This window comes from Eurytemora carolleeae, unplaced genomic scaffold (genome assembly GCF_000591075.1).
Source record: "Eurytemora carolleeae unplaced genomic scaffold, Eaff_2.0 scaffold226, whole genome shotgun sequence".
NCBI lineage: Eukaryota > Metazoa > Arthropoda > Copepoda > Calanoida > Temoridae > Eurytemora > Eurytemora carolleeae.
In genome coordinates, this window is record NW_019396119.1 from 94,985 (window position 1) to 113,476 (window position 18,492).

Consider the following 18,492-nt stretch of genomic DNA (forward strand, 5'->3'; position numbering starts at 1 on the left):
GATCAAGGTGGGGGAATAATACCTTTAAATATTCTGGATCAAGGTGGGGGAATATTCCGCAAAGATTGTTAAATGCAGTATCCTGATCTGCACTCGACACAACTTCGTCAACATCAGAATCATCGAGTACTTGCTAGAAAAATCAATCAATGAATCAACCATCCAACCAACCAACCAACCAACCAACCAACCAACCAAACTATTAACCAACCAACCAAGTCCATAAAAATGTTCAAATTAAAAGTCATGGAGACCAATGGGTCCATAATTGTTTTCAATGCCCCTTCATCAATTTTTATTTTTAGTCTTAATTTTTTTAAATGAGAAAAAAATCTTTTTCAATTAAATCAAATGGAAAATTAAAACTTCAACCCCCTCCTTGTTTTGATAAAATTTAGTTACAAAAATGTTACCTGAGACACTGAGACATCCAGGGTTATATTAGCTGTTAATTCCTATATTAAATTCGATTTTATTTTGACATATTTTAAACAGTTAAGTCATTATTGGAAATGGGCGCGTTCGTTTTTTTTCGATTTTTTTCAATAGTTCACAAAAATTGGTTTCGTTCATTCTCAAAATTATTGTTTTGTTTATTTCCATCTTTTTTGTTTGTTTTCTATTGGACGATTTCGTTCAATTAAATCGTTCTTTCAGTAAAAAAAAGATAACTTTTTCAAAAGTTTGTTCGAGTAAAAAAACCCCGATAGTTTTTTGTAAATTTTTTTCCAAAAAAAAAATTTGTTCAGACAAAAATTAGGTTTTTACAGAATCTTGCGGAAAATTTGTTAGTTCAGTAAAAAAATATAGCTTTTTTCAAGTTCATTCGAAAAACTTCAAATCGTTCGTTTTAGTTTCTTTTTCGTTCGTTTTTATGAACAGATCGTTTTTTCTGAACACCATCGTTTAAGAAAAATTTAGTTCGTTCACAAAAACGATGCCCATCTCTAGTTTTTATCCAAAATGAATAGTTCTAAATGGATTACAATTTCTAAAAATTACCGTCAGTTTTAACCCATTTGGTTTCTCAGGTTCAGGCTCAATTCCATCCACTAAAGTTAAAAAATATAATAAATACTAGGCTTTCAGGGTGCTTCGCGCCCATCTTCAGTTTCAATTGTTACGAATTTCTTTTTGTATACATTATAAAACAAGAACAAAAAAGTTCACGTTGGAGGCTGATTTTCAAAATTTTGATCATCCATAAACCTTCCGTGGGTCATGTGAGGTCCCACACAAAATTTGCGCCCGATCGGTTCAGCCGTTTTTACGTTTATTGAATACAGACAAACAACCAACCACCCAGACAGGCCAAGCAACGTATATATAAAGATTAAGTCACCCTATTGAATAATAATGGTAAATACTATATTGCTGATATACAAACCTGTTTTAAGTTATTACCACTTTACAGGGAAATTAAGAATCCGAGGTCGAGTGAACCCATGGTTTAGTAAAAAAATTTTATTTCCCGAAAAAGTGTATAAATACAAATTTTTGTCTTTTTGAATGCTTCGCACTGAGTGCCGTTTTTTTTTACTAAATTTTACATATAGTTACTTAACACCCCCTATATTTGGTCTAAAGGTTGAATAATGCATAATAACCCCCCTCCCCTCCCCCATCCCATCCAATTACCTGAATCATCCAGCAGAAGTGAGACCAATGCATCTCTTCCTAATCCAGGATGTTCTGATAAACTATCCTGAAATAACATCAGACTAAAGCTTTGGATCCGCAGTAGTCTAGCTCCCCAGACTCGGATGAAATTGGGAAAAATATGAACAACACAGAAAATTTTAATGGACTATAACAAAGTCCAATTTACAACGTTACCCTTGAAACCTTAATTAGATCATATATATGGAAGATATTGTCGTTTTTTTTTATAGACTTAGAAGTCTTAATTCTGAAAATCCACGTATATTTTTCTGAAGTAGAAATGCGCAAGTCACTTTTGTAAAAAAACAACATTTAAAAATGAGCAGAATAAGGGGTATCATTGTGATTCGGGCATTGCAATATTGAAAATACGCAATACCACTTCTAATCACTTATGAAATACCTCTAAACTAAATTATCACTGAATGGTAGATTTGAAAAAGATGGACAAGAATTTGTAACAAACAAAAACTTTTCGTAAAAAAAATTAGCAAAACAAACAATAAATTTCTGAGTTTGATAAAGATCCCTAAAGTACCTTGAGTTCCTGTTCTGATTTCAAGGGAAATATTTGCTTGAGAAACTGAATAGTTTCATCTGAACTAGATCCAGGCTGTGGCAGGTGGGAGGTGGAGGTGGAGGGAGTATCTACAGGATGCAAAGAGGATGGTGAAGGTTTTTCTGATGAATTTGATTCGTTCCTAGTTGTAATTACGAGATTAGGATGGGTTTAACATGATTAGATAACAGTATGGTGTAAATTGGACACATTTGTACGTAACTTTATAACCCTGCAACGGGAATTACTAGGTATGAAATTTGAAATCTTAATAGCAGTGTGAATAAGTCACTTTATCACCCTACAACCGGAAATATAATGTGTGATAAATTCCCTCAAAATTGAGAAAAATTAGCATCATGCTAACTCTACCTTGAAGGTCCAGGTTGGTCAGGATCATCGACTGAATCATCTCGTTTCCTCTTGCCAGGGTTCTATAAGGAATAGAATGTTAAGGAGGGAAGTGGTCCGTAGGGTGATCAAAACAAGAAAAATAGATATTTTTCCCGTATTAATATGTCCCCTGAGTGTATATATAAACTTCAGATGTCTATTTCAGCTTTATGTAAAAGTTGACATTCTTTATAATAACTAAAAGGACCATTAATAAAAATATTTATCAAATTTTAGGTTTCCAATATTCTTAATCTCTAAAATTCAAGTTAACACCCTTACTGGATACTTTTGTAAATGTGATACTAATATTTAGGCTAATCAAGAGTAGGATTTCAGGATGATAAAGGGGGGGGGGATAGGAGATCTTACGTAGGGTTTAGTATGGGTAGAAAATGTTATTGCTCGCCTTATTCTCTGACAAAGAAGGATAGAAATAGAGTTGAAATAAGATAAGAGGATAAGAGAACAGTCCCTTGAATACCCTAAATCAATACTAAATTTTCTCCTCCTATTTGACAAAGTGCCACGCGGAAGAAATATCTAACAAGTTTTTCTTAAAATTCTTTTTCTTTAATTCTAATTTTCTGAGTTCTCAAATTGACTAAGTCTCGTGACTATTATCTATTCTAAAATAGTCTAATCAATTTTGATACTTCTGTAAATAATCCTAGATATCTTTTCTTATAACTATTTATCACTCCCTCTCTCTTTCACTTATCTGTTACCTCCTTACTATTTTCGGCGACCACCTATTTAGGTCCTTATGAAAGTTTGAATGAAAATTGTTGAAACGTGTATCTGACGGTACTTAAGAGTCCTCAAGCTTGACAGGCCTATTGTGTGTTTATTTGAATGATGGTTTAATCTTTTATCTTGTCTTCGTCTAGGGAGAGAGAGAGGGGGAGGAAGGGAGGGGCTGGCGCTGGGGGAGGGGTGGATTATTCGATAAATCATCTTTTGTGTCAAATCCTGTTAGAATTTATATCAAGATTCAATAGTATTCGCAGATATACACTTTTATCATGACTTTATAGATCCTGTTAATATTTATAATTTTTTCAAAAAAAATTTCATTCATCCTCTGATGTGACTGCAGTCTGCAAGTATGTGATTAATCATTAATCAAAATGGCATAATTAAGGTACTCGAATTTTGACAATAACAAAAATATTAAAACATAAATTTTAAAATAAATTATGAGTTAAAGTTTCAGGGAGGGGTCTTCACCTCGAAAATATTTTTAAAACAAAAATTTTAGAAAAAAAGTTTTTATGTAACTTAAATCAAATTTTCAAGATTTACATTTAGCTGTAAACAGGTTGATTTATATTTTGTATTTTTGTGCTCAGGGGACTTCTATGTACGGGAAAAAATTCTCTTAAGTAAATCAAAAATCTAAAATAGTTGTATAAATGGTACACCCTAAACCCTAGTGGCCGTAAAATCAATTACAAATGAATTTTAGATCGTTTATCCTAATCGTTGAACCGCCTAGACGTTGGTAAATGGTTCAACTTTATCCACCCGGCTCAATCATTTCTTGCTATTCATTAAATCCAGATCCCTAGACCAGATTCTAAAGTTTAGACCAACACAAGTTATTAAGGAGTGTATATTTTCTTGAAAAACCATCCCCCCACCCTAATTTTTTAAAGATTTTTTCTCGTTGCCTTGGGGAAAAATGAATTTTCGGAGATAAGTATCAAAAAGTATACCCCACGGGGGAAAAAATCTCGAAATTCTAAACCCCAGTGTATTAATGATATATGTGATATATATATATGATATATCATTAAAATCATTTATAATTTTGAAGTTAAAAAAAACTATATTTCTGCTTAAGAGGTCAAAACTTTATAACACGTCGTGCCAAAATAATAGTGTTTAAGGTAATTTTATGAAATGTTTATGCACTTGTTTTGATGCAACGAATTTTAGATATAAGTTTTCTAACAGAGCAGAAGAAAAAAATCTGAAGCTAATTTCATTTTTACTTTCATTTAAATTGAAAAAAACTATTCTAGAAATATCATAAATTTTTTTGGAGAAAATCCGGGAACCATTCGAAACGAAATCTAGGAAACTATCTGAGGCTACGCAAATGTCACCTTAATTATTTTATTGAGGACGGATTCATAACTACTATTCTCTAAAATTTGAATATTATTCTCTCAAAAATCTGCCGAAATCAAATTAGAAAACTCCTACTGATTATTTTTGATTGTGGTTTCTCTACAAAAATGACTTGCGCAGAAAAACAAATAGGAATTATTACAATTAAAACCTAGAACGACCATATCTTCCTTATTATTGCAATTCCAAATAAAGATTTCAAAGGTATAGTTTTGAATCAAGCATTACTATTTGGCATGTATAAGGCTTACATTAATGGGTCCGTCCTAGAGAACGATTTTTGGAGGGGGGGGGTCCAAAAATCGTATACTAGGACAGACCCATTTTCTGAAACTAACCTACAAATAAAAGAAAACCCCAACGGGTGCTAAGCTTCCATCGAAAATAAAACTAATTGATCATCTCCCTGAACAAATTCCTGAGTACGCCCCTGGTGCCAAACTTCCCATCCAATCAGTTCAAATTTGATTTTACAAAAACAGTTTTCAAATGAGATAAGTACTTTGAAAGTTCTTTATATGAACGATGTAATTGAAACTGTGCAGAGCCAGACTGCAGAATGCAGATGTCTGTGGCTTAAGTTATTTCACGAATTTCATGTTTTAAAATTGCGGCTGCAGCTGCATTTCTTAACTCATTCAGTTTCATCCCCGATATGACGAATCTAGCCAGGTTTTTACAAAAAAAAAATGGATAATTAGGGTCTACATTCAAGCTAGGACCAAATGTATAAATGAACTAGACACGAAAGTCAACTATAGTGACTGAACTACACTATCGGATCTAGACGGATCGAAATTAAATAAGAATGTCGTACCGTTGCCGCGTTAAATGTTTAAATTTTCCATCAGTTAATCAAAATGGTGTCGTATCAATGGGACTAACGTTCGCATGAACTATCGTTATTAACTAGTTGTTATACTCTTTACAAGGCGTAAAAAGGGGGTGGCACCGTGGCACTGGTTGAACAACCCACCCCCCTAATAAATCTATGAATGTACCTTCTGTTAAACTCTGATTGATATAAATTCCTCATATGATTTGTTTTTCATGATGTAGGTGGTTAAAGGGACGGGATCAAGATCTTAAATGATGCTATCTCATTTGAACTACTCCCGTTTGAACTATTGTTCATTTGAACTATTGTTCGTTTGAACTACTGCACGTGGTACCACGTGATGTTATAGTTAAAATGAACAATTTCAAACGAGTAAATATATTGCTCATTTGTTAACTATTTTTAGTTCAATTGAACTATTTTCATTTGCACTATTAATATTTTAAATGAAATAAACAATAAAATAGTTCAAATGGACATAAAAATAGAATTAAAAAGAACAAAAAAATAGCTTTTAAATGAATTAAAAAAAATAGTTCAAACTTAAATAGTTCAAATGACAAAAAAATTAGTTCAAATGAAATAGTTCAAATAACAAAAACAAGTTAAAAAGAGTAAAAAATATTGCAAATGAAAAAGGCAAAAAAAATAGTTAATGAACAAAAAATAGTTAAAATGAGAAAAAAATAGTTCAAATTGACAAAAAAAATAGTTGAAATGAACAAAAAAATAGTCACAATGAACAAAAAAGTAATTCAAATGATCCATAAAAATAGTTCAAATGGACAAAAAAAATAGTGCAAATGCTGTGGATCAGCTGAAGTAATTATAGGGGAGGGGGCCTCGGGGGCCTGAAGGCCTGTGGGAGGAGGCATGACGCTGAACTCCAATTCAGCTTCTCCAGTGTGCGAGGTGGGGAAGACTTCACTGCCGTGCTTAATTAAAAGCATGATTAAGGGGGGATGACATTTGTAGATCGAGATTGAATCCTAGCCGCAGCGCTCGGCTCAGAAAGTGTCATAACTTAACCTAACCGTGGCCGCAGCGCTCGGCCCCTAGCCTGTCCTAGTCGCAGCGCTCGGCCCAGAAAGTGTCTTAACCTAACCTAACCCATAATAAAAGAATTAGTGTCATAACTTAACCGGAACCTGTGGCCGCAGCGCTCGGCCCCCTGCCTGTCCTAACCTAACCCTAAATAAATACTAATTTAATTGAAAATTCTTGAAAAGGTGGTCATGTCAAAAAGTAAAATCTGCAGTGAAGTCTTCCCCACCTCGCACACTCGAATGTTGGAGTTCAGCGTCTGCGCGTGGGAGAAGACAGACAAAGGGGCCGGGTAAAATCACGTCGGGTGTATAGGAGTATTTATCACATTTGAACTATTTATATGTTTTATAACTATTTTATTCGAAATTTTTGTTTGTTTATTTTTCATTACTATTCTTTCATCATTTGAATTATATTTTTGTTCATTTGAACTTTCATTTGAACATATTTTTTTTTATTTAAACTAATTATTTTAAATTCATTTGAATAATATTTTTCCTCATTTGAGCTATTTTTTTTTCATTTGAACTATTTCATTTGAACTATTTTTATGTTCATTTTCCTTTAAAATATTTTTTCTCATTTGAACTATATTTCAAATTTGCAGAACTATTTGTTTTTTCATTTGAACTATTTCATTTGAACTATTTTTATGTTCATTTAAACTATTTTTATGTTCATTTGAACTATTTTGTTTGTTAATTTAAACTATTTTTATGTTTATTTGAAACATTTCTTTGTAATTGTTATCTAATTAATTGTCATGAACTAACTTTATGCAAATTATAAAAAAAATTTAAAAATTTAATTGCGGTAGAAAAATAGTTCAAATGAGCAAGAAATGTGTTGATTTGAACTACAGGATATGACGTCATGTCAGTATAATTCAAATGAACAATAGTTCAAACGAACATTCAAACGGGAGTAGTTCAAATGTGAATCCACCATATCTTCAATTATAACACTTCCTCTTCTGCGCAGGTCTAATCTGAACTTGGATCATTTTCAGCAGGCATAATCTAAACCTGGAGATATTCAGCAGGTCTAATCTAAACCTGGAGATATTCAGCAGGACTAATCTGAACCTGGAGATATTCAGCAGGTAAAATCTGGGTGTCATATTCATTTCATAGAAGGACATTTCATAGACAACACATTTCATAGATAGGACATTTCATAGACAACACATTTCATAGATGGATATTTCATATGCATAATGTTGATTGGACAATGGACATTTCATAGACATGACATTTCAAAAATAGGATATTTGACAGATATATGACTTTCCATAGACAGGACAGGACATTTCATAGACAGAGAAGATTTTTTCTAGACAGGTAATTTCATAAATCCATAGAAGAATTTTCATAGATATGTAATTTCATAGACACAAAAGCAATTTTTTCAGAGATAATTTAAGGTTTTGGGTATGTAAAGTGGTGTCACATCTTTAACTGTTTAAAGCAAAAATATGAATAATATGTGATAGTGAAGGAAAAATTAAAGCGATCATAGAAATTGAACTGAGTATGATTTATAGAAGAAAAGATTACTTGGAAGAAAAAAAAAGAAAATAGACTAGTAGACCAGTAGACTATAAGATCAGTCGACCAGTAGCCCATAAGACCATTACACTATAAGACCTTTAGACCAGTAAACCAGTAGACCAGTAGACCAGTAGACCAGTAGACCAGTAGACCAGTAGACCAGTAGACCAGTAGACCAGTAGACAATTACGCTATAAGACCTTTAGACCAGTAGACCAGTAAACTAGTAGACCAATAGACTAGTAAACCAGTAGACTAATAGATTAGTAGACCAGTAGACCAGTTAACCAGTAGATTAATTGACTAGTAGACTAGTAAACAAGTAGACAGTAGACTAGTAGACTAGTAGACTAGTAGACTATAAGATTAGTAGACTAGTAGACTAGTAGAACAGTAGACCAGTAGACCAGTAGACCAGTAGACCAGTAGACCAGTAGACAGTATTGTATTGTATGCATGCTGCAGGTGTGCCAACTTGTTTGATAACTTTAAAGGATATGGACATAGATGATATGGTTGACAGACTCTAGGAATAAGGGGGGGGGGGGGTGAAGGTAAACCAAATGTCATCAGTATATGGGAAAGGGGGAAGGGGGAAGAATGTGTTAATTCATGTGTGTCCTCTCTCTCGACTGCACAGGGATAAATATATATTCTCTTTACAGTATAAAATAAATCAGTTGACCATTGATAAGGCATCCCTTTTTCTTTTTATTTTATGTTTAAAAGGTACACACAGGCAATGCAATTCCCTTTAAAAAGTGCTCCATATCAGTTCTGCTATCCTAATGTTTATTAAAGTCATTTTTAATTTTAAACTCTATATTATTGATAAGAGATGAAAATCTAATCCAATAAATTAATAAACTTCTTTAGTAAATTTATTTATATATGAAAACACTTTAATATAAAATATTAAGTGAGCTAGGCAATTAAAGAAAAAGATATATTTTACTAGGATATCAGAACTGTTTTGGAGCTCGACCCCTATAACCATCCCCCAGCCCCCGGCTTCCGGCTTAAGTAATTCAAAGTTTTAAGTACAGAGTTACCATGAGACTTCAGAGACTATTGTGCGACAAGACAAAATATCATGTTTTTTTTGTATTCATGATTTTCATTTCTTTCAAGGAATATCTTAATTATATTTGGGATCGTCTAGCTTTAATTAAATCAGTCTATTTTATATGGCTTAACCAAAAATCAAAATGATATTATCTCTTCATTGTAGAATCCACAATAGTTTAAAGAATCGTAAACTTCACTTTCAATCTTATAATATAATTATTAGAAATGTGTTAATTATTAATATCATTAATAAACATGCTATAATGTTGAGATTATTTGAAAAAAAGTATTTTTTTCGGACGTAAAATACCTTTTGTTGGTGCAGACCAAAACGCAGGGCGTGGAGACAGAATGGCAGAGGCTTGGAGACGTAGGGAGAGACAAGGAGAGGGTTTCCTGGGCTTCGGAGCTCATTCTTCGTATCAGGAGGCTCCAGAGGTCATTCAGTGGGGCCTATGGCTGCTCTGCACCCCTCCCTCATATGGGCAGGTTTAGGAAAAACTTTGTACTCATACTCAAGGTTATAGAGATTGCATGGGAATGCTATAGATTTTTATGCTCGAGCTTTTCTTGAACTTTAAAGGCATTTACATTCTTTTTGATGCCACTATCCATTTAGCAAAAATATATATTAGCTAATCTCATCATTTTATTTATATCATTTTATTACATCTCATCATCTCATCATCATTATCATATTGGCTACTCTCATCATTTTATTACATCTCATCATCTCATCATCATTATCATATTGGCTACTCTCACACATTTTTAATAATACATTTATTCTATATAAGAGTAACTCAAACCTCTACATAATATTCATTCTGATTAGAATTTAATTAGGTATCAGTACGATTATGACATCATTTTAATCCAAAACAGACAAAATATCTATCTTGATAAATTATGATGTGTAATAAGTTAAAAATTTAGTTTTGCAAAAAGCTGTGTTGGTCCCAAAGAGAATAGAATATATATTAGAGTGTAATTTACTAGACAAAAGTGTAAAACAGCCATTTTGTTGTACTGTTTCCATCCTGCAGATGTACTTCACACATTTGGGCCCTGGAACATCACTTTATAGAAAATCTAAAATTAATATTAAAAGAAAACCAAATTATGAAAAAGGCTGGTTTCATAATTGACCAATGATAATTTCACATAGACTCTATGCCACTTTACAAACGATGATTTTCCGTTATAACTATAAATCAATTGATGCTTTTATTTACCTAATTCATTTTATAAAGTTTATTTTACAGCTTTAAAAAATTCGAAATTGAAATGGATATGTCTAGGGAACATACTGTATTAATGTACTCTACTGCATATAATTTGTGAACATTTACATGATTTGTACACTTTGAATTCCCTTTCAGGCTGAAAGGGACTGACAAAATTTGTAACGAGGGATTTTTTAAATTCCACTCTAATATATATTCTATTCTCTTTGGTTGGTCCGTTTCCATAGCAACCAACCTGTAGCTTTCTGTAAACTCACAACACAATACATCCAATTCTCTCTGTTGAGTTAGTTTGATAGAGCCTTGCGTACCAGTGGTCCAGTAGCAATATATAAGAAGCTAATTTCATCGAATTTTTCCGACGCATTTGAATACTAGTTGATATTTTATAATATATTTTATCATATTTGTATTATATATGAAAAACAATGCAATTTAAACGACGATTAGTTGGCTGCCGGGTGTCTCTGCTCTCGATATTTCTGTGCAGGTTGCATGTGCATGGGAGAGAGACATCTATATCGGACAAAAAGTCTTTGTTTTAACTGGATTTCAAACTTGTTACACAGCAGAGTTAAAATTATATAGATATTTTGGATTATGTTTTCTTTCCAGCTTACGAGCTTTTAAATATACTAGCCTTAGAGGGCGCTTCGCGGCCATCTTCTAAATCAATTGTGAACATGTTCTCTCATCGTAAAACAAAACAAAAATAATTCGCGGATTTTCACAAAAAATTTCGTGGATTTTCAAAATTTTCAAAAATTTAAAGAAGATCGAATTTTGATGGAGACAAATATTTGAAATTTTGATCTTTCATAAACCTTCCCTGGGGCTCCGTGAGGTCCCACAAAAAAATTGGGCCCTATCGGTTTAGCCGTTTTTACGTTTATTGGATACAAACAAACAAACAAACAAACACCCAAACAGACAGACAAGCCAAAGGAATTGAGTCTTTGCCACAAACTCTGATTTTCTAATCACTATATCTTTGGAACCAAATGTTGCAGACCTTAGATATTTCAAACTATGAATTCTGTTAGATCAAATAATCTGAGTTTGAAATATCAAAGGTTTACAAGATCGAGTTATAAAGATATTGAGGTTTACATATTTGATTATGTTCCAAAGACTCAATTCCTTTATATATAAATATCCTTTCTAACTAAAGGATTATTAAATAGAAAACTTTCATAAGTTCGGTATAAAACGAGCAATTTAACACCTTCTCCAAACCTTGCAATGTCTTACCAATGATTTAAAATTGAAACGCCTTACCACAAAACGTTTCACCATGGAAATGCCTCAAAAACCCCTTTCGAGGAATTTCTGTTTTATTTTGGGAAATCCTTCAAAACTTGAAAAGGGTGATGGATTTCTGAATATTTTTGAGTCGTTTCCCAATATTTATAGTTGAGGTGTTTCCTCTTTTTTTTTATACATCTCCGCTTTAACTTTTAAGGCGTTTCCGTTTAACAAAAAAACTTTTTAAACATTCACAAATCATGAATTTGACAAAACTCATCGTTCATTTAATGAATGGTTCACAGATACAGGGTGTCCAAAAAAACATGGGAATTCAGTGACGAATTCGATGTCGTTTTTTATGAATTAGCATTGTAATACTTGATTTTATTATCTGCTATAGTTTATTTTTATGAAAACGGTATGGCTATAAAGATGTCTAAAACGTCTCTAAATATCTTTTCTGCTCCCGAACGTCGAGATTTTTAAAATTTTATTTAATGTTTTAGATCTATGCAATTAAAAAAAAGTTAAAACAAGCACAGTCTTTGGCGGGGTTTATGGCCGAATGTCCCCCCCCCCCCTTCCGTAAGTGAAGAGGGACAAGTTTACTCTGTGTGTATAGTGTAATTTTCTTGTTTTACTAAGTACAACCGTATGCAGTCAAAACATTAACAAACAAATTGTAAACATAGCAGACGAAAATCTTAGGAATTACAGCTTTCTCAGTAAGTATCACCATACTAAATCAAAGAATTATTTTAAAAGACAAAATCAAATTCGTCACTGAATTCCAATGTTTATTGGGACACACTGTCTATACAATTTCGATCTAAAACTCCTCAAAAGAGTGATATATCTATCAATCTTTCCACTTTCATATCCGTAAACAGTCTCTTTAAAATTATTATATTGTTTAAACAAAATATTCCCCATGAAAAGAACAGACAATTATTCCTTTATAAAAAGTAAAAAGAAATAAGAAGGAGAACAAAAAAACAGATTACAGGGTTTACATTTAGGGGTTCCAAATTCGCAATTCTAAGACGAAAAAATGCACAAATTTAGTTATATAGGCTTCTTTAGAAAACATTATATTGGAATATGGCTCAAATGAAATATCTGAATTTTCGCAGTTTTTGTTATTAGAATTGTGAATATTCTTTGTATAATGTATGCAACAGAATTAGCTCATATTTTGATTACTCAATTTTTTACAGATTGGAAAAATTCCAAATTATAACAGTTCCAGCAGGACACCCTGTACATATATGTATAAATATTCAAATAATTAAAAAGTAGTAACCAGAGCAGCTTTTCAATTCATATTTTTTTAATACAAATTGTTTCGGATCTCTTCTGTTAATAAACATGGTTAAACACCACATGTATACACAATTATAAAATACACATGTATACTAGGTTGGAAACCCAGCGTGTACCTTGGGAGTTAAATTACAATTTTAGCTATTTTTATCGTTAAAAGTGGGCCTTCTCGACTAAGAATCTTAAAACAAAGTTAAGAACATTCCCCTGGGTCTCTTGAGTTCCGGCCAATCAAAATTTGAATCCAATCAGTCCCGGGGCTCCTGAGTTTTGATCACACAAACAAACAAAACAAACAGACTAACAGAGATTACAATTTTATATATATACTAACATGGGGACCCAGCCTTGCACAGGATTAAGGGTACTCATTACTCCCGCCGTTTACCCGCTCATCGACGATTTTTACCGGGAAACTAAACTTAGAATCTTAAAACAAAACTAAGAACATTCCTGTGGCTATCCCGAGTTCTCCAATCAAGATTGAGGCAAATCGGTTGACGGGTTCTCAAGTTATGATCGCACAAAAAACAGACAATCAGAGATTTCAACTTAATATGTAAATATATTTCAGTTTTTAAACTTCACATTTTATTAAAAAATAATTATACTAAACACAATGTAATGTTTCACGCCTCATTATGATCCTCAGTAAGCCTCCACTATGCAGACCATTATATTAGTCATAATTAGGAACTAAAACTTAAAACACAAGTTTAAAAACCTCTTGTATTACAGGGGCACATTTTGCGCATGCTCATTTCTGCATAGCGGAGGCTTGGTCTGCCTATTTGGGAGACTTGTGTCTGCATAGCGGAGGCTCCTGGCGTTCGGGGGATCCCTTCATCGTCCAAAGGAAGGAACATGACATGTGAGAGAAAACTAAGTCGTCTTCGATATTAAAAGAATTGGAGCATTCTTTTTAAAAGTTTTTTGATATTTTTAGAAAAAAATGGATCGCTTTATCTTTCCCTTGATATTGGTTTGTTTCCTCTACTTGCCAAGTGGACATGCAGGACAGACAGGCTCTGAACAAAGCTTTCTTTCCAGGCACTTACTTCAGGCAAGAAAAAACAATCAATCATTAAAAAGGACTGCTCACTTATTTCAAAATTAAAACCTGATATCTTTCCGACTCAAAAATGTTCCTGATCGCCAGAGCGTCCAAATCTGATCGTAATAATAGGATAAACGTTGTGTTGTCACAGTAGCTATATAACTTGGCAAGATTTTACTGTAAGATGCTTTAATCCAATGAATTATATATTCATCACTTCAAATTAAAAAATTTAGGATAAAAAATTTAAAGAAAAAGATCGGTTTGTACTGGATATCATGTATTTATGTACTGGATATCATGTATTTAGTCTATATTTTTTAATATTATTCAAATTAAACAAATTTACGGTGAAACCCTTAATAACGAATACATCGAAAAAATTCATCAAATGTCGTATTCTTCACTTTCTGATAATGGAATGTTGCAGATATTTAGTATTTTAATTAAATGATTATATGGAACTCTTTGAAACTGTTCCCGCATTTTCATGGCTATTTATTTATTTTCGCAAAAGAGTAAGGTACGGTTTTCTAATTTTTCTTTTAAGTTTTATGTGTTCTGACAATATTCATTTTGAAAAATTCCATTTTACATAAAAAAGATTTTTATTTTTGTTCTCTTCTGTATTTATTATAGTTGCTGTGTTTGTATTTTTTATTTTTATTTTTTGCTTATATCTGTTATATTATAGGACTAACTCCTGATGATGCCAAAGTTTTTGGCGAAATATATTGAGAAGAAAATGATATAATTCTAGTGCTAGAGAGTAGGGTTGGGATTTGTTTAAAAACGATCTAAAGTTATTTTCGCAAATACTGAAATTTACGTAATATAGTATAAAACTCATTGAAAAATTGTCAAGACGACATTTGATAAATTCTTCCGATGCATTCGTTATTAAGGGTTTCACTGTATGTAATCTAAAGATTGATTGGTTTAACCCTACAGGAAAATGAAAGCTTTGCTGACAGCTACCCATTTCCTGCTGAACTATTTAATTATCAGCAGCTTCAAGATGGAGCCATAGTTCTCTACATTATTGGGTTAAATTGTGTATTCTTTGCCCTTGGACTTGTGACTTATCACTTCTTCCTACCTAGCATCGATGTGTTCATTGAGAAATTTGATATCTCTCCTGAGATATCCGGAGCAATCATACTTCCAGCAGCTTGGGCACTTTCAGAACTTATCACTTCCATCATTGGAGTCTTTGTTTCCATGAGAGAGGTGAGCATTGGAACCATTGTAGGATCTTCAGTTGCAAATGTTATCTTTGCCATTTTAACATGCGCCTTTGCATGCACAAAACCTTGTTCTCTGAAAGCAGGGCCACTGATAAGAGATATGTTGTTCTTTGCGGTCAGCATTATTCTACTGGGACTGTTTTCAGTGGATAGTCAGTTTAAATGGTGGGAGGGATTGATTCTGCTGTTCTGGTATATTATGTACATCTTGTACATGTCATTCAGAAAAAAAATTGAAAGTGTGTGCAGGCCCTGCTGCAAGAAAGCAGAGAAAACTGAAGAAGGGAGCGAAAATGTTGAAGAAAATAATGAATTCCAATTCAATCCTGATAAAAAACCTGTCTTTGAAGTTCAGTGCTGTAAACCTGATGATAGCGCCCCTGAGATGAAGATTCAAACAACTCAGCAAGAGACGAGCGCAATTCTACGGTTTTTGTCAAGGCTGATTTGGATCCTGTCCTTACCCTATGTCATCCCAATGTGGATTATAACTCCAGATCCCAAAATTCGAATCTTAAAAAATCTTTTTCCTATTACATTCATTGTCAGCATTGGTTGGATCATGGGGTTCTCTTACTTGATGATATGGTGGGCCTCTACAATAGGGGTTGTACTAGGCATACCAACTAGTATTTTAGGGATAACAGTCCTGGCTCTGGGTTCCCATATACCTCTGCTTATAGCTGTTGTTCTGATGGCAAGACAGGGACATGGAGACGTTGCAGTCAGCTTTTCAATAGGATCCAATATATTTAACGCAACCGTCATACTTCCAATTCCGGTCATCTTGAACAAAATCATTTTTCAGCAAGACACATATGTCAACTCTTACAGAATGGGTTGCAGTATTGGATTACTTTTCATCATCTTTATTCTTGTTCTTCTTATCATCCTCATTTTTAGAGGGAGAATGACCAAGTTTATGGGAGTTATACAAGGCATTCTTTATTGTCTTTTTGTTGTGGTTTCCTTGTTATTTGAGTACAATTATATAAGCTGTCCAATCTAGAGGACTTTTTCTCGAATTTTGCTTTAGTGTCAGCTGTGTGCAAAGTGGAGATACGCTTAAATATTGATTTAATGTCGTCTTCCTATTCCAGGATTTTTTGGTTCTCACTGAATTCCATATGAACTTGAGGCCTAACCCAGTCTTAAAGAAAAAGAAAAATGTTAATATTTTATTTCAAAAATTATTAAACATTTTCCTTTTTTGATGGTTGTCCTAGCACTATTGCATATAGGAATGCTTCTATTTTTTATTTTTTATTCTAATGGATAATTATATTTTTTATAAACATTCTTGTTAATGTTTTTTTTTGCTTCTGTGAAGCTATGATGGTTAACATTAACAATATAACAATAATGCATATTTTAAAAATTATTGATTAACAATGTGGGTTTTGACAATTGTAATATCAATATGTTTCAAGTTCCTTACTTTATTGATTTCTCAATTCAAGGGAAATAACCTGGGGAATTCAAAGGATTTAAATAAAATTGTTTAACAAAGAGTTGTTTAAACACCCCCTTCAGGTTTTGCTTCAAAATCGTGATCAAAACCTTGGAAAATTAAGACAGCTTTTTTGTTAAAAAAATAACTAATTTTAAATTGTTTTGTCATAGATTAATAGCATAACCTTAATTTTCACTTTCTCTTGGTACTTTTCAACCAATTAATCTTTATGTAACAGCAATTAATCTTTATGTAATAGCAATTAATCTTAATGTAATAGCAATTAATCTTTATGTAATAGCAATTAATCTTTGTGTAACAGTAATTAATCTTTATGTAACAGCAATTAATATTTATGTAAAAGCAATTAATCTTTATGTAATAGCAATTAATCTTTGTGTAACAGCAATTAATATTTATGTAAAAACAATTAATCTTTATGTAATAGCAATTAATCTTTATGTAACAGCAATTAATATTTATGTAACAGCAATTAATCTTTATGTAACAGCAATTAATCTTTATGTAATAGCAATTAATAAGCTTCAAATTAATGCAAGTTTATACCTAAAAGGATAAGACAGGAAAGAAAATCTAAAATCATTAAAAATTCTTGATGATTAAACCTTATGCCTTGAATAAAGTCTTTAAAATGGCTAATATTTAATATTTTGCCAAAGAAAAAAACAATTCTGCCTCGGGAGGCAATCTTGATTATAAGGAAACACTCTGCTACCGTACAATTAGCGTTGTTTATGGTTTTGGATCGCGTTAATTTGATAAAACTTCCAAGATGTCAAAACAGTGTCAAAGTTTGATTGCAATATTTTAACTTTCAAATATCTTTATCCTAAAAAATTAAAAATAAATAGAAAAATATCCTGAAATGATAGTACAGCACAGCCAAGGAGTATGAAATAGAAGGAAGATACAACTGACGCGGCCCGCCCTACCATATGATTATACATGCTTTGCAGACAGGTACTCCATTTGTATAAGAAATATTCAGAATAGGTTATTGTATACGTGGTAATTGTACATCAGATAAATATTTCTTATTCAAATGAAGTACCGCGTCTGCAAAGCATGTATAATCATATGGTAGGGCGGGCCGCGTCAGTTGTATCTCCCTTCTATTTCATACTCCTTGAGTACACCAGGATCGTTTTTACCTATATCTTCTGCCAGGGTCAAAATTTGACCAATTTGACCAAGTGTGAGAAAAGTAAATGATTAGAATTAACACTTTAGAAAACATTCGTTTTTCTTATTCTTTGCCAAAATTTGAACCCTGAAAGAAAAAATAAATAAAAACGACTTAAAAATGAAACAACAGAATGCTCATCACTGTGTAAAGTCGTCTCTGAAATCTCACCCTTTGTGGGTAACCTTGAAGCTAGAATAATTTTTGGTCAAGATTTTTATCTTCATACTATTCAAATTAATTTGAGTTTCCAAATTGCCAACCAATGAAAAATTAAAATATTTATATTTGTTACAGTTTAAAAAATTAGAATTTCATGTTCCCTGTATTGTATAAAATATTTACGCGAAAATTAAATCTCTCGATGTTGATTTTTATTACTGTTAAAATACTTTAAATTATCATATAATGGGCAAAGCATGCCCGAGAAAGAAATAAGAGTTTGAAACCGAAGAAAAAA

General features: G+C 32.4%; 1 protein-coding gene and 1 long non-coding RNA gene across 2 annotated transcripts; one reads left to right on the plus strand and one right to left on the minus strand.

Moving 5' to 3' along the window:
- Window positions 1-21: 21 nt before the first annotated feature.
- LOC111695488 (uncharacterized) lies at window positions 22-4,801 on the minus strand. The gene is made up of 7 exons (XR_002763883.1): window positions 4,726-4,801; window positions 2,594-2,655; window positions 2,201-2,363; window positions 1,639-1,705; window positions 1,003-1,052; window positions 414-455; window positions 22-133 (listed from the first exon to the last, which is right to left on the minus strand). It is a non-coding gene; the product is annotated as an uncharacterized LOC111695488 (long non-coding RNA).
- A 9,141-nt stretch (window positions 4,802-13,942) lies between these two features.
- LOC111695493 (sodium/potassium/calcium exchanger Nckx30C) lies at window positions 13,943-17,804 on the plus strand. Its single transcript, XM_023464840.1, has 2 exons — window positions 13,943-14,134; window positions 15,080-17,804. Exons 1-2 carry the CDS (start codon window positions 14,024-14,026, stop codon window positions 16,382-16,384), a joined length of 1,416 nt encoding a protein of 471 aa, XP_023320608.1. The 5' UTR covers window positions 13,943-14,023; the 3' UTR covers window positions 16,385-17,804.
- Window positions 17,805-18,492: the final 688 nt, after the last annotated feature.

Coding starts and splice junctions, on each gene's coding strand:
- LOC111695493 (XM_023464840.1), top strand. CDS start 14,024: ATGGATCGCTTTATCTTTCCCTTGATATTGGTTTGTTTCCTCTACTTG. Junction 14,135..15,079: donor TTTCCAGGCACTTACTTCAG/GCAAGAAAAAAC, acceptor TTAACCCTACAG/GAAAATGAAAGCTTTGCTGA.